Source organism: Leucopleurus acutus (assembly GCF_964270905.1).
Source record: "Leucopleurus acutus genome assembly, chromosome: 16".
In the NCBI taxonomy this organism is placed as follows: Eukaryota; Metazoa; Chordata; class Mammalia; order Artiodactyla; family Delphinidae; genus Leucopleurus; species Leucopleurus acutus.
The window spans coordinates 16,660,168-16,673,309 of record NC_139158.1 but is presented as its reverse complement, the minus strand read 5'-3'; the positions used below and the strand labels follow the sequence as shown (position 1 = coordinate 16,673,309).

At 58.3% G+C, this 13,142-nt stretch overlaps 2 protein-coding genes across 7 annotated transcripts; both read right to left on the bottom strand.

The window, feature by feature from the left end:
* Nucleotides 1–701: 701 nt before the first annotated feature.
* On the bottom strand, nucleotides 702–4,361 carry LAT (linker for activation of T cells; the record flags this gene model as incomplete). The annotated part of the gene is made up of 10 exons (XM_082856332.1): nucleotides 702–858; nucleotides 956–1,018; nucleotides 1,220–1,282; nucleotides 2,909–3,003; nucleotides 3,075–3,252; nucleotides 3,345–3,409; nucleotides 3,543–3,627; nucleotides 3,895–3,929; nucleotides 4,055–4,082; nucleotides 4,259–4,361. 10 exons carry the CDS (start codon nucleotides 4,359–4,361, stop codon nucleotides 791–793), a joined length of 783 nt encoding a protein of 260 aa, XP_082712458.1. The 3' UTR covers nucleotides 702–790.
* Nucleotides 4,362–5,243: 882 nt separating this feature from the next.
* SPNS1 (SPNS lysolipid transporter 1, lysophospholipid) lies at nucleotides 5,244–13,142 on the bottom strand. Of its 6 annotated transcripts, none has more exons than XM_082857117.1 (13): nucleotides 13,063–13,142; nucleotides 12,524–12,814; nucleotides 12,360–12,425; nucleotides 10,438–10,574; nucleotides 9,136–9,287; nucleotides 8,973–9,039; nucleotides 8,040–8,185; nucleotides 7,578–7,733; nucleotides 7,102–7,291; nucleotides 6,678–6,743; nucleotides 6,321–6,419; nucleotides 5,856–6,027; nucleotides 5,244–5,582 (listed from the first exon to the last, which is right to left on the bottom strand). In XM_082857117.1, the coding sequence occupies exons 1-13, from the start codon at nucleotides 13,082–13,084 to the stop codon at nucleotides 5,488–5,490; spliced, it is 1,659 nt and encodes a 552-aa protein (XP_082713243.1). In that variant the 5' UTR covers nucleotides 13,085–13,142; the 3' UTR covers nucleotides 5,244–5,487. The 6 variants fall into 6 exon arrangements, with proteins under 6 accessions (XP_082713243.1, XP_082713246.1, XP_082713248.1 ...); XM_082857120.1 differs by having other exon boundaries at nucleotides 12,524–12,732; nucleotides 13,063–13,134; XM_082857122.1 differs by having other exon boundaries at nucleotides 12,524–12,728; nucleotides 13,080–13,111.

Genomic DNA, 13,142 nt, shown 5'->3' with positions numbered 1-13,142 from the left:
CTCTAGACGCCCACCCAGCGCTTCCCCACGCCCTGTTCTCCCATCACCTCGGCCGTCGTCTGCCACTTCCAAGGACTAACTCATGAGGAGATGCACCTGAGCCCCAGGAGTGCCAGCTGGGCTCAGAACTGCCTCACTCAGAAGGTGACGTGTCCCAGGCTTCGTTCAGTCACTCACACATACCTGGTCAGGACCCTCGGGAGCACAGAGGGTCTGCAAGGATGGAGACCCACAAACACACACACACACACACACACACACACACACACACACACACGTGCACGCACACACACGCGCACACACACACACACTCAGGACCTCGGACACAGCCCACCCTCACCCTGACTCCGACCCACTGGGCCCCCCAAAGCTAAGAGCACTACAGACCACAGCAGCCTTTATTCTGTTACAGAGCAGGGCTGGGGCCAGGGTGGCTTGTTCTCAGGCTGCATCAGAAGGTGCAGAGTACTGGGGCCACACAGACGGGACCCCGAAGTGACAATAAGTTAGGGGGAAAGTTCTCAGGCTGTCGTCAGGCTGGAGGCGGGGCGGGATGCCGAGTGGGGGCCCACAGAGCCGTTGCCGGCTGCTCAGCTCAGCACTCCCAGGCAAGGCTGGCTCCAGACCCCACGCGGCCTCCCACTGAAACACAGCGGGCCAGGGACAGAGGGAGGGGCACAGGGTCAGGAGGTCGGGGCGGCCACAGGGGCCCCAGACTCAGAGAGGAGAGGGCGCGGAGGGCCCGCAGGCCCAGGGCAGGGCCGGGCCGGGCGGGCCTCTCACCGGGCCTTCAGTGGATCTGCAGATTCTCGTAATCTGGAGCTTCCTCACCCTCCACCTCCTGGGAACTCCGGCCGGCTGCGAGGGAAGGGAGGTTGGTCTTCAGCTGACAGGCCATCCCGCTCTCCTCCAAGGCAGCTCCCCCAGCGTCTGCCCTACCTCCCCCGACACACACCAGGCTCGGTCCTCGCCACGGGCGGCAGCTCCTGGGACACGTTCACGTACTCCCGGCTCCCATCTGTGGGGACAGGTCAGAAGGAGGGACGGCCATACCGAAAGGGAGGCAGGCCACACTGAGGGTGAGAGAGGAGGAGGACACCCAGGCAGAGGGTGAGGAAGCCAGAGAGGGGGCGGTGGGCACCCTCAAGGCCGGAATGAGAGTGAGGATGGGGTGGGGGGGTGCGAGAGTGAGGAGGGAAGGCAGACCCCAGCCACTCACCCAGAGACGCATCCGCGCTCTCCTCACTCTCAGGGACATTCACGTAATCTTCCCCCGACTCCACTGCAGGAAAAGCATTGGCACCCACGCACTGTTACCCAGACCCCCCGAGGCAGACACCCAGAGGCTCCCAACCGCAGCCCCCAAAGACTTTCGACATAACCAGCCCGAGACTCCTACACGCAGACCCCCAGAGACCATCCCCACTGTCAGCCCCAGAGGGAGGCAGGGAGGGCGGTCCGGACCTGCCACGCGGGTGGCGATGGAGAGAAGTAGGACGATTTGACCAGAATTGATTAGGGGAAACGGAATTGTGGGAGGAGAGACAGCAGGCCCCAGCGTGTCCCCCAGGCCAGGGAGCAGGGACGGGGAGCGGCTCGGGGTGGTGGGGCTGGGCGACACGTGTGCGGAAGGCAACAACACGCGGGGCTGGGCCGAGTCAGAGGCGCCATCAGCCCCGCTGGCCCCTCCTCCTCAGCCAGGCCTGCCCTGACCCCCCTCTCCTGTCCTTGTCCCTTCCTAGCCCCTAGCGCCATTGACGACATCTTATTCTTTCACGTGTTGACTTATTTCTCCCTGAGGATGTGGACAAGGCAGGCTTCGGAGTCAGACTGCCCAGGTTCAAGTCCAGCTCCAGCATTAACTAACTGTGCAACCTCAGGCAAGCTACCTAACCGCTCTGGGCCTCAGTTTTCTCATCTGTAAAATAGGGTGAGGAACGGTACCCACCGCACAGGGGTGTTGTGAAAACGGTGAATTAAAATAAGGCCTGTCATACCGTCAGTGCCGCCAAGTTTCTGTTAAATAAACAAATCATTGTACAGATGGGACAAGTGTGGGGCAGGAGGGGAAGGGACAGGCTCAAAAGCCCCTGGGAATTGTGACGTTTAATATTAATAAGTTAATACACATAAAACTCTTAGTAGGGCATGTAGTAGGCCTTCAATAATGTTGGTTGTTTTAATCACAACTCTGCCTCATTAGATGTGATTATATCAGGGGTACCCAGTAAATATGATGGATGACTGAATGAGTGAATGAATGAATGAAAATAAGCACTTGGACAGATGGTCTGGGGCTCAAGAGAGAGGCTGTGAGTTGAGAATCAGGATGGCACGTGAAGCCAGGGTGTGGAAGTCAAGACCCAGAGCAAGTATAGAGAGGAAGGGGAGGAATGGAACACTGAAGATCACAAGACACTTAGAAAAGCCGCCAACAGGCAGGACGGAACCAAAACGAAGAGAGAAAAGCAGCCCAGGAAACTGAAACAACACAGAAAGCAGAAGAAAACTTCCCAAAGAAACTCCCAAAAACACAACCTATAACCTACTTGTCCTTAGAGATTTACGAGATGATACTGCCTTTGTGAGACAAGATAGGAGGCTATGAAAAAGGAACATTCAGAGATGAAGAAAGGGCTTTTGGACAAGAAAGACGAAAGCATAGACTCAAAAGAAGAATAAAGTCAAGGAAATCTTGCAGACAATAAAAGCAAAAGACAAGGAGGGAAGAGAAGAGAAAAGGTAAGGAAATCAGACGATCGGAACCGGAAGTGCCCCTATCTGAAGGACAGAAGTGCTAGAAAGAGAGAAGAGAGAAAATGGAGGGGGAGCAGACATCCAGGAGGAGAGGGAAGAGCCGAGGGGCCGCAGCACAGAGGGGCGGGGAGTGGTCAGAAGGCCGACTCACTGGAGAAGGTGCTATCTCGGAGGCCAGGGTTGCTGGACGCAGGAGCTGGTGGGACGGCGGCGCCAGTGGCCGGGACGTTGTCAGGAAGCACGACCCTGAGGGGAGCCAAGGAGCGGGTGAGCAAAGAGCCCCGGCCTCAGCTCCCACCTCCCGCCTGGCCACTCACAGGTAGCCCTCGGGATAGTCTTCCTCATCCTCATCTTCGTCCGCATCCTCACAGACTGCCTCTGGGGTGGGTAACGACACAGGGTCAGCGGAGCCCAGGACAGGCCCCAGCCTCCTCCCAACCAGGGCCGCCGGGGCCCCTGACGCACCCTCGTTCTCATAGCTGGCCACACTGTCGGCTGCAGAGAGAGCAGGAGAGGGAGACTGAGCTAGCTCAGAGGGGCCTGTCCTCTGCCTGGCCCCAGCCCCACGGGCCCGGCTCCACGCTTACCACCATCTGAGTCCTGCTGGGAAGACGGCATGCGGGGGGAGCCTCCGGGGGCCTGTGGGGATCTCCTGGGAATCAAAGGTCACAGGGCAGGCTGGGGTGGGGCTCTGGGGCAAGAGGGATTGCAACAGGGAAAGAGGCCCCCAATCCAAGCAGGTGAGGGGGTAAAAAGGGGGATTTGGAGGGGAAGCGGCCACTTACGGGATGCGGAGCAGGTCTGGCTGGCTCTGGAGCAGGTAGGTCACAGGCGGGTAGGCAGTGGCTGGTGGCCAGGAGGCGGCTGTGGCTGAGAAGACAGGACCAAGCTGAAGGAACGACTCCAAAGCTCACGCCCCTACCCTGGACGAGGCCTCGAAGGGCAGACTAACCCACGACACCCCTGTGCCCTGGACAGGCCTGGTCGGGGGTGCACCCATCTCCCTCCCTACCCCCAGCTCAGGTCAAGGCCATGTGGGCAGCCACAGGGGGAAACTGAACAAAGGCACACACTCTCCCACCCACGCCAGGAGATGCTCCCCCCGCGTCCAAGGAAGGTGACCCTCCATGTACTCACGAGGCGGTTTGATCACGATGCTACTTGGGGTCAAACTAGCAGGAGAGACACAGTTTGGGTAAACAGCTGGGAGAGGCCCCAGACCCCATCTCAGTCCCCTGGGGCCCAGCCCTGCACGGGGTATTGAGGGAGACACCCAGGGCGGATGGGGCAGACTCACCCATCGGAGGCAGCAGTGTCATATGAGCCTGGGGAAGAGAGGGCCCATGAGGCAGGAAAAGGGGGTGATGAGGGCAGAGGGTGATGGAGTACGGGGCTCTCAGCGACTCGAAAGAGTTAAAGAGGGACAAAGGAGTTGGGGCGTGGGGTGAGGATCCCTGTCGGTGTGTCTGAGCACCCGGACACCCCACCAGTACCCACTCACCTGGCAGCTCTCGGCAACGCACACACAATGCCATCAGCAGCACAGCCAAGAGAGGCAGCAGCAGGAGGCCCAGCACAAAGAGAACCAGGCTGCCTGCCTCCATCTGCCGGGGGGAGCGTGGACCGGGCCTAGCTGCTCGCCGCACACCCCTTGGGGACAGAGCAGCAGCGGGCCAAGGGCCAGGCCACAAAGGGTACAGGGGCTGAGCGGGCACGAGCCTGCGAGCCTGGTGGGGGGCAGCTGCGCCCTCCTCGGGGGCTCCCTGGGTCTCCTCCCCTCAGAGGGCGTCAGCGCAGGCTCTGGAAGACCCTTGAACCCAGGGCGGTCAGGCCCTGACCTGGAGTCTGGCGCCAGCCACCCCTACACAGACCCTGTGCCCCAGCCCTACCTGCCCCTGGACTCTGCGCCTGCCTCTCCTCAGTGCCTGCCTGCCTGTGGCAGGAAGCTGTGGTGAGCGCCGGGTGAGGGCAGGAAATCATCAGGGCTCAGCTGGCTGCACCCTCCCCCTTCCCACCCCCAACCCAGCCAGTGGGGAGGGGGAGGAGGCGGCCTCAGGAGCCGGCCTGGGCCCTCAGGAAGGGTCTGCTGGTCCCCGGGACAAGGGGCAACTCAGACCAGTGGGAGGAGGAAAAGATACTTGCAGGCCAGCCAGCTGCTGTGCCCTCCACAGCACGGCTCAAGGAGGCGGCAGGGAGGGAGGCCCTGACACCAGGAATTCTGAGGGGCCCAGGGCGTGCCCACCCACCTCACCCTGGCCGGCCTGCCAAGAAGGGCGGGCCCTCGGGGAGACATGGGCGTAAGCGACTCCCGGTCACACCGAGCCAGCTCACTCTGCCCCCTCATTCACTGGCCCAGAAGGGCAGGGATTTGCCCAAGGGCCCGCAGGAGTGACCCAACAGCCCCTGGGAACCTGGGACTAGAGAGGGGGCGTCCCCTGCAATCCAGGGGTCACTAGCACCCAGAGAGACTCCAGCAGGCACTTGGGGTCTGGCTACAAACTTTATTCAGTTACAAATAGCACCGAGCCCCTGGGGCTGCTCCAGTGGCGGGGGATCCCCCTCCCGGACCCCCAGAATCCCCTCTTGGCCACCTGTGTAGTGTGTAGGAGCTGGAACATGGCCCAAGGCCCCTCCTAGAAAATGGGTCAGCCGAGGATTTGGGCCCGGGCACCTCCTGGGGTGGGCCCAGGGCCAGCTGTGGTAGATGTGCAGGTAGCAAGCGGCGACCCCTCAGATGAGCACACTGGACACGGGGACCCGGGTGGAGCGTCCTCTCTGGGGCACCACAATGCGGTCATCAGCAGGCCCGGCCTCACGCAACAGACCTATCGGGGAGGGATCAGAGCCAGGGCTGGATGGACAGACAGACACAGGGCCAGGGAGGGGACAAACAGGCACTAGCAAATGGATGGGGCAGCAGAGCCACACAGTGGGGCATCAGCTCGTGGGACAGGGAGACCCGAGGCCGAGGGAGGGGAGGGCTGTGGACTGAGGGCTACCAGGGACATGGGGCTGGGTGGGCGGATGGATGGACAAGCAGGCAGCATCATGAAGTTAGGCAAGGAGCTGTGGACGGACAGCGGGGAGGCCCGACCGACCCTGCACGTGCAGCTGGGCCCGCCGGCGGTCGCCCTCAATGAAGATGGCAGCGCCCAGGAAGGCCGCGCCGCCCAGCGCCCCCATGAAGGCGCAGAGCATGAGCGAGAACTGCAGGGCCCGGAACTCAGACAAGAAGGAGGGGGGCCAGCCCTGGCGGAGGCGGTCGGAGATCTGCAGGTAGACAAGGAAAGAAAAGTCAGGAGAACGGAGAGGAAGCCCCTGAACTCCAGGAGAATGAAGAAGACTTAGGCCTGGACCTTACCGGTAGAAATCTGACAAGACAAAATCGTGCCCACCCAGCTGAGCCTCCGAGGTGAAGGGTGCCTGGCACAGGGGACTCGGATGCCTCATTAGGGTGAGACCCTCTAATCTGGCCTGTGCTCAGGCCACTGGCCGCCAGCCGGTACTGGGAATGTGGGGTCCCCCGAGCCCCATCCCAGGCCCAGCCAAGGGACCGTGCTCACCAAGCCAATCAGGTAGGGGCTCCCAGCGTCACCCAACAGGTGGGACAGCACGATCTGAAAGGCTTCAGCGGTGGAGCGGCGTGTGGGGATCACCACGTACTGGGAGGAAAGAGGGGCAGGAGACAGGGCCAAGGCTCAGCCTAGGCTGAGGTCAGGTGAACCCCAGCTCAGAGGTGTGGCTGGGGTGAAGGGCAGGGCGGGCCCGGGCTACAGGCCCACCTGGGGTTGGACTCTGAAGTCAGTCCAGGGCTGGGTTTTGAAGAAGGGGTGAAGGTCACAGTTCAAGGCAAGTGAGGTCCCCTGCCCCAACTCCCTGCTCCCATCAGCCTCTGGGGTAACCCTGGGCCACCTACTCACCAGCAGAATGTCAGCCACAATGGCCCAGTTCATGGACAGCAGTGTCTCTCCAATAAAAATGAAAATCTGGGGGATGGGAGGTAGGCGGTGAAGGAGGGGGAACAGGGGTGGGGCGTTGGTCTCATCACAAGAAGAGCAAACACATGGAGGGTTCACTAGGTACCAGGCCCATCTATTAACTCATTTAACCCTCACAACACCCCTAGGAGACAGTTGCTACTTTTATTCCCACTTTACAGAAGATGAAACAGCACAGAGAGGTTAAGTCACTTGCCCAATGTCACACAGCTAAGAATGGCCAGAGCTGAGATTCAAACCCAGGCATTCCCACTCCAGAGTTGGCTCTGACCCTAGTCCTGCCCCAGTGCACCATTCCTCCAACCTGGACCCAGAACACCCCCTTAGACACCTGCTGGCTACTCACATAGGTGGCCACGATGCTACCACGGGCACAGGCGAGGGACAGGAAGAGGAAGGGTGAAGAGCCCAGGAGGCCAGCAGCACAAACCAGCGGGTCAGCCCGGGGGTTGGAGCGGCGGAGTCGGCGGCTGATCTCCACGCCCAGGCCCACACCCAGGACCCCGGTGAGGCAGGTGATGAGCCCAAAGATGAGGCTGGGGGGAAGGGGAGGGGCAAGGGGGTTAGCCTCACCCCCATGGCCCAGAGAGAACGATCGTCCATCCCGGCCACCCTCACAACCCAGGTCTATCCAGGCACAGCACCCCATGGTTCACAAGAGGAAGGCACCTATTCCCAGACTAGGAAACTGAGACTCTGGGAGAGGAAGTAACTTGTGGAGTCAGGATTCACACTCTCCTTGCCTGAGTCTGAATCACAGACTCTCTCCACTTCATCCCCTGCCACCTGCAGGGCTACCCAGACCAGACCCCATCTGGGTACCTGTCAGAGGAAGAGCAGGAGTCTCCAGGAAGGCAGGGGGGGGTCTCCCCCAAGACCACACGGGAACGCAGCAAGAAAGCAGGAGCCCAAAGAGCCAGGGAGCCCGTGACAAAGGCCACAGCAGTGAAACCAAGGGAAGACAGGATGAAACTAGGACTGCAGACAATTAGGAGGGAGGAAGTTAGACTCCACTGAGGTATCGGTGTCAGAGACCTCTCTTCTCCCTCTCTGGATTATTTTAATAGTCAGGGCACTGAGTCTGGAGGCTGTAGTGGCCTCCAGGATCTGGGCCTGTAATTCAAGCAGTTGCCATAAGGGGGCAGTGGCGACAGAATTCCTGGCCTTAGGGTAGGGCCAGCTGACAGAAAGCAGAACAAAGACCACACCCATGTAAATCTCAAACTAGACCTCAGGGCCTCCCTGGGGGCCTCAGATGTTGGGTTAGGATGGAACTGAACTCACTTTCTTGCCAGAGCCCTCAGATCTTCCCACCACGAGGTGGGGTTCAGGGGTGGTGAGTGTGAGTGGCGCTCCACAGCTCCCCTTGGTGGCTCCCGTACTACCAGGAACAGCAGCACAACAGCCAGCACTCCTAGACCTGGTGTCACCTGGGGAAAGAGTGGGCTTCAAGAAAGGCACAGACGGGGAGACACTCAACCCTGGGGGCTGAGAGAAAGTGAGGGTGTATAAAAGCAACTCAGGCCCCAAGACCTCAAACACCCAGTGAGTGCCTGCTCAAGGAAGCTGAACCTGTGGTTGAGGGGAGGGGGTGACTGCCACTAGGAAGTGTTTCTGTTTCTGCAAGCCTAACTGCTCCCTCTTCAGCAACAGCACCCTAATTTTCTTTTGGGAAACCACTCCCCCATTTCTCTCAACCCATGTGGTTCAAATAGGGTGGGGCTTGTAACCCAGACTTTGCCAAGAGTAATGTTAAACCTCCCAGGCCTCAGTGATTGAGTCAGTGCCAGCATGTGACCCGCGTTCATCTAATCAGACACCGCCCAGGGCTACTGCTCAAGGATCCAGGGTGCTGAAGTTTCTAAACGGGAAGATAAACACGTGGAGCTTTCACTTGCTTGAGAAGGAAGATAACAGAGGAAAGTAGAGCTGAGAAAAGGATGATCAAATTCCTGTGACACTGCGGGAGTCCTGCATCCAGCTTTACCGGAAGCTCACCCTGGGACTTTCCATTATGAGAGCCAATACAGTCCCATTTGGGGGTTTACAGTTGTACAATGGGCTTCTATCACCTGCAATCACGAGTTTTACCTAGCACGTGGCCTCGCAGTGAGGGCAGCTAGGCTGCCTGTAGGCTTGGCAGAGTGAGCACTGCCTTCAAAAGGGGGAGTCAGTGAGTGCACTGCTAACTTTTCCCCAGGCCGTGACACGACTCACCCGCAGAGCCCAGTGCCAGTCCCCGGCCACATCCTTCACTTTGGAGCCTGCAATGTAACCCAGACCACTGTGGGAAGGGGGTGGGGGAGGAGAAGAGACGGCTGGTCAGTCCCGTTCCAGGCAAGGCCCTTCCGCCTCCCCACCAGGCCCGAGGTCCACTCACCTGCCCACAGGGATGGCAAAGTAGAACACGCTGAGCATCCGACTCCGCTGGTCTGCCACGAAGAGGTCAGCGATGAGGGTGGGCGCGATGGTGGAGTAACTGGCCTCCCCGACCCCCACCAGGCCCCGGGTCAGGAGGAGCAGCCAGAATCGCTGGGGAACGAGATATGGGGCAGGTGGCACCCCGCCCTGCAGCCAGCCTCCCAGCCTCCCTCACCAGCCAGCTCTGGAGAGGTGGCAGGGATGGCAGGGGAGGCCTGGGTTTTAGAATCAAACCAAACTGAGCTTGAATCTTGGCTCCACTACTTACTAGCTGTGACTCTGAGAAAACAACTTAACCTCTCTGAGCCTCAGTTTCCTTATCTGCAAAAGGGGGATAATAACAACTTGTTCCCATACCTATTGTGAGAACTGGACAACAAAAGGTCTGTTCATTACCTTGCACCCAGTAGGTACGAAATAAATCTTTATTTCTATCTTGTCCAAACCACCCAAGACACCCCAACAGTGAATAGTGATCTTAGGCGGGGGTTTATTTGTCTACCAGAGACACCAAAGCTAGTAACAAGGCACAATCACCCAAGGAGAGTGTGTAGTGTCCAGGGCTGAGGAGACAGAGTCCCAGGTCAGAAAGTGAGAACAGACAGAGGTGATTTCAAAGGAGCAAAGAAGCAACAGCCAGGGAGGCAGGACGGAAACCAGAAGAGGGGGTCACAGAAGTTAGAAGGGAGTTTTCGGAAGGAAGAAGTAGGTCAACAGAGCCAGAGGCTCCCAGGAGATCCAGCGAGAACAGGACTAGGAAGTAGGAGCTACAGCTAGCAACTGACAGGGCACTGCTGACTTTGGCAACGGAGGGACGGGGGCAGGTTAGCCAGCAGTGCTCAAGCGGGGAGTGGGAGGAGAGGAAGTGCAGGCAAAATGAGAGCCTCGCCCCAGCTGCTCCTTCACCCAGACTGGAGCTCCCCTCTGTGGAAGTCTGACTAGGAAGAGGAAGACGGACAGAGGGCAGTCCTGGTAAGGTCTTTCCTGTGATAGAGAAATGTGTGTGTTTAGGTGTGCAGTGGAAGGAGGGGATGATGGACAGAAGAAGGTTCTGGAAGAAAAGGGGAGAGGATGGGGTGGGCAGATAACTCAGGCAAACAGGGAACAGAAGAAGGCATGGACCAAGGGAACGGCACAAGTTCCCCGGGCCCAGTCTGCAATGATTCCAAAGAGCAGCAGCAAAGACTGATGGGGGAGTCAGGGTTGGGGGGAGGAGAGGGCGGGGGGGAGGGCAGAAGCAGGAGCTAGTGTGGGACCTCACCTCTCTGGGGATGAAGGACGACCCCAGTGTCACCAGGGACCAGAAGGCAATGCCCCCGCACATGAGGTACTTCCGATTGTACCTGTCACCCAGGTAGCCAAACACAGGTGCCAACACCATGTAACTGGAGATGAACACTGGGGGGAAGCAGAGAGTCACAGCCCAGCCCCAGTACCCCTAGCCCACCCCCAAACCAGCTCAGGGAGGGCGAAGGGGGGCAGGAATAACTCCCAACCCTGAAACTATCAGAGCTTCCTGCAAGCGGGAGTGGGGGGGGGGGGTAGTAGTTGTCCAGCTCCACCTCCAATGCTCTTCAAATCTTCCATCGTAGAATGGATGGCCCAGCTGACTCATGCGTTCCTCCTACCCTGGTCTGCAATGCACTTATCTGATCTAGCCTCTCCCTACCCCTCCAACTTCATGCTTATCCACTTTCCCACTCTGTACCCCAATGGCCCAACTGCCAAGTTCAATACCACCTTAAGGCTTTGGGCACCTGCTGTCCTCTCTGGAATTGTCTCTCCTCTCCCCTGAGCTCCACAACCTTGGCTCCTTCACCCTCAGCTCAGAAACCTTCCCAACCACCACATATCCAGTCTCTCTCTATCACAGCTACTCTGTCTTCTTTTACATAACAGTTATTTCTATAGAAAATTATCTCATAATTAGTTTAGGTTTTCAGGGACTGTTGCCCCCCTCATGCACAGCAAAATGTTGGCTCCAGGAAGACAGGACTGTATTGGCCATGACTGTGTCTCCATCACTTAACACACTGCCGAGCACAAAACAGGTGCTCAACAAACATGTGTTGAATGAAAACGTGAAGAGGTTGCCGAGAAAGACCTGGGGGTTTTTTTGTTCTTTTTTTTTTGCTGAGCCACGGGGCATGTGGGATCTTAGTTACAGGACCAGGGATTGAACCCCCGCCCCCTGCATTGGGAGCACAGAGTCTTAATCACTGGACTGCCAGGGAAGTCCCAGACCTATTTCTTCTCTAACTCAACAACTCTTTAGAGATTTGCAGACCTGGACCTATGATCCCATTCTCATTCCATTAAACTTTGGCTTAAATAACTCCAGTTCCTTGGTGGCCTGGAGTGGAGCAAAGAACACTGCAAGACCTGGTTTCAAACTCCTCTTCTGCCTCGAACTTGTTGTGTGACCCTAGGCAAGTCTTAACTCCTCTCCAAGCCTCAGTTTCTTTATAAAAATGTAGATGATACTACCTACTTTCTCTATAAAACAAGAATAATAACTCCTTGGCTGATAAAGGATTAGAAGACAATGGGGGTAAAACGTCTTGCGAAATTCTTTGGATGTTATCAGTACTTCCTCCAGGGCCTGGCACATGGTAGGTGCTCAGAAATGAAGGAAGGAGGGAAGGAAGGAGGGAAGGAAGGACAATAGGACTTGGCCTTGGCTTTGCCTTTCCCATAAATCCCAAAGTTCTGAACAAGTAAAACTCACCTCCTCCCCTTCTAGACACCCTCTTCTGCCATTATTTACTGGGTGCCTACCATTTTCCAATACTGTACTATGCACTTCACAGACATTATCTCATTTAATCCTCACATCAGCCCTATGAGGTGAGCCGGGGTTATTACTAGTTCCAGCTCACAGACAAGGAAAGTGAGGCTTAGAGAGGTTGAGGGCCTTGCCTACCATCACATTAAGTGAAAAGCTGGTATATAAACCCAGGTCTGTCTTAACTGTTATACAAAACTGACTCCCTCTTTAAATCTCTTTAAATGTGGTGTCCTAATCGAACAGGACAGCCTCAGGGCAGAGCCATGGCCATCTCCTCCCCCAGCTCAGCCACCAGACCTCCCAAAACTAAGGCCCCAGGCACGCCAGCGTGTGGTCCCAACTGGGGTAGAACAGAAAGAAGAGGTGCGGTGTGCCCAGGAGGGGCCTCCACTCACCCGTCTGGATAAGGCCAGAGCTACTGTCTCCGATGTCGAAAAACTGCTCAATGTCCGGAAGGACGCCTGGGAAGGAGAAGACTCAGGATGGGCTGGCCGAGGCAGCCCCACCTTCGGGACCCCGCTCCCATCCCCCTTCCTAACTTGCTCCCAGAAGTCAGTACCAGCCACGGTGAAGCGGTCCATGTAGTTCAGGAGGTTGATGTAGCACAGCACGGCCACTATGAGAGCCGAACGGCCCGAAGACAAGCCCGTGATGCGCTGCAGTCCCTCCCGGTCTGGGACTTCGGGATCCTCGGACTTCGGCTTCCCCATGGACCCAGGCAACCCCGGGGTGCCGGGCGCAGGCCCGTCGTCCGTGTCATCCGCCTGGCTGAGGAAGGGCGCGGTGTCGGACCCGGACATGGTCCCGGGGGCCGCGCCCGCCCGCGCTACGGTCCCACCGACGATCCCACCTGCGAGGGGAGGAGGCTGGAGAAAGGAGGATGGAGGGAACCCAGGCGAGGGAAGTGCGCTCGGACACCGAGAGGAGCTTGCCCCGAAGCACAGATCACGGGGGATGGAACCCGGGCTCTATCATGAGTCCCCGCCCCGGCAGACACACCGCGCGGAGGGACGAGTGGAACTCCGGTGAGATCAGAGACAGGAACGGGTTGAGGAGAGTCCGATCCCCCGCCCCCTCCCGGTTGAGGTCACCCCTCACCCCGGGTAGGAGCCCACCGCATTCGCGGTTGGTCAGCCCCAGCGCCGCACCACCGCCACCGCCATGTTGTCTAAGAGCCG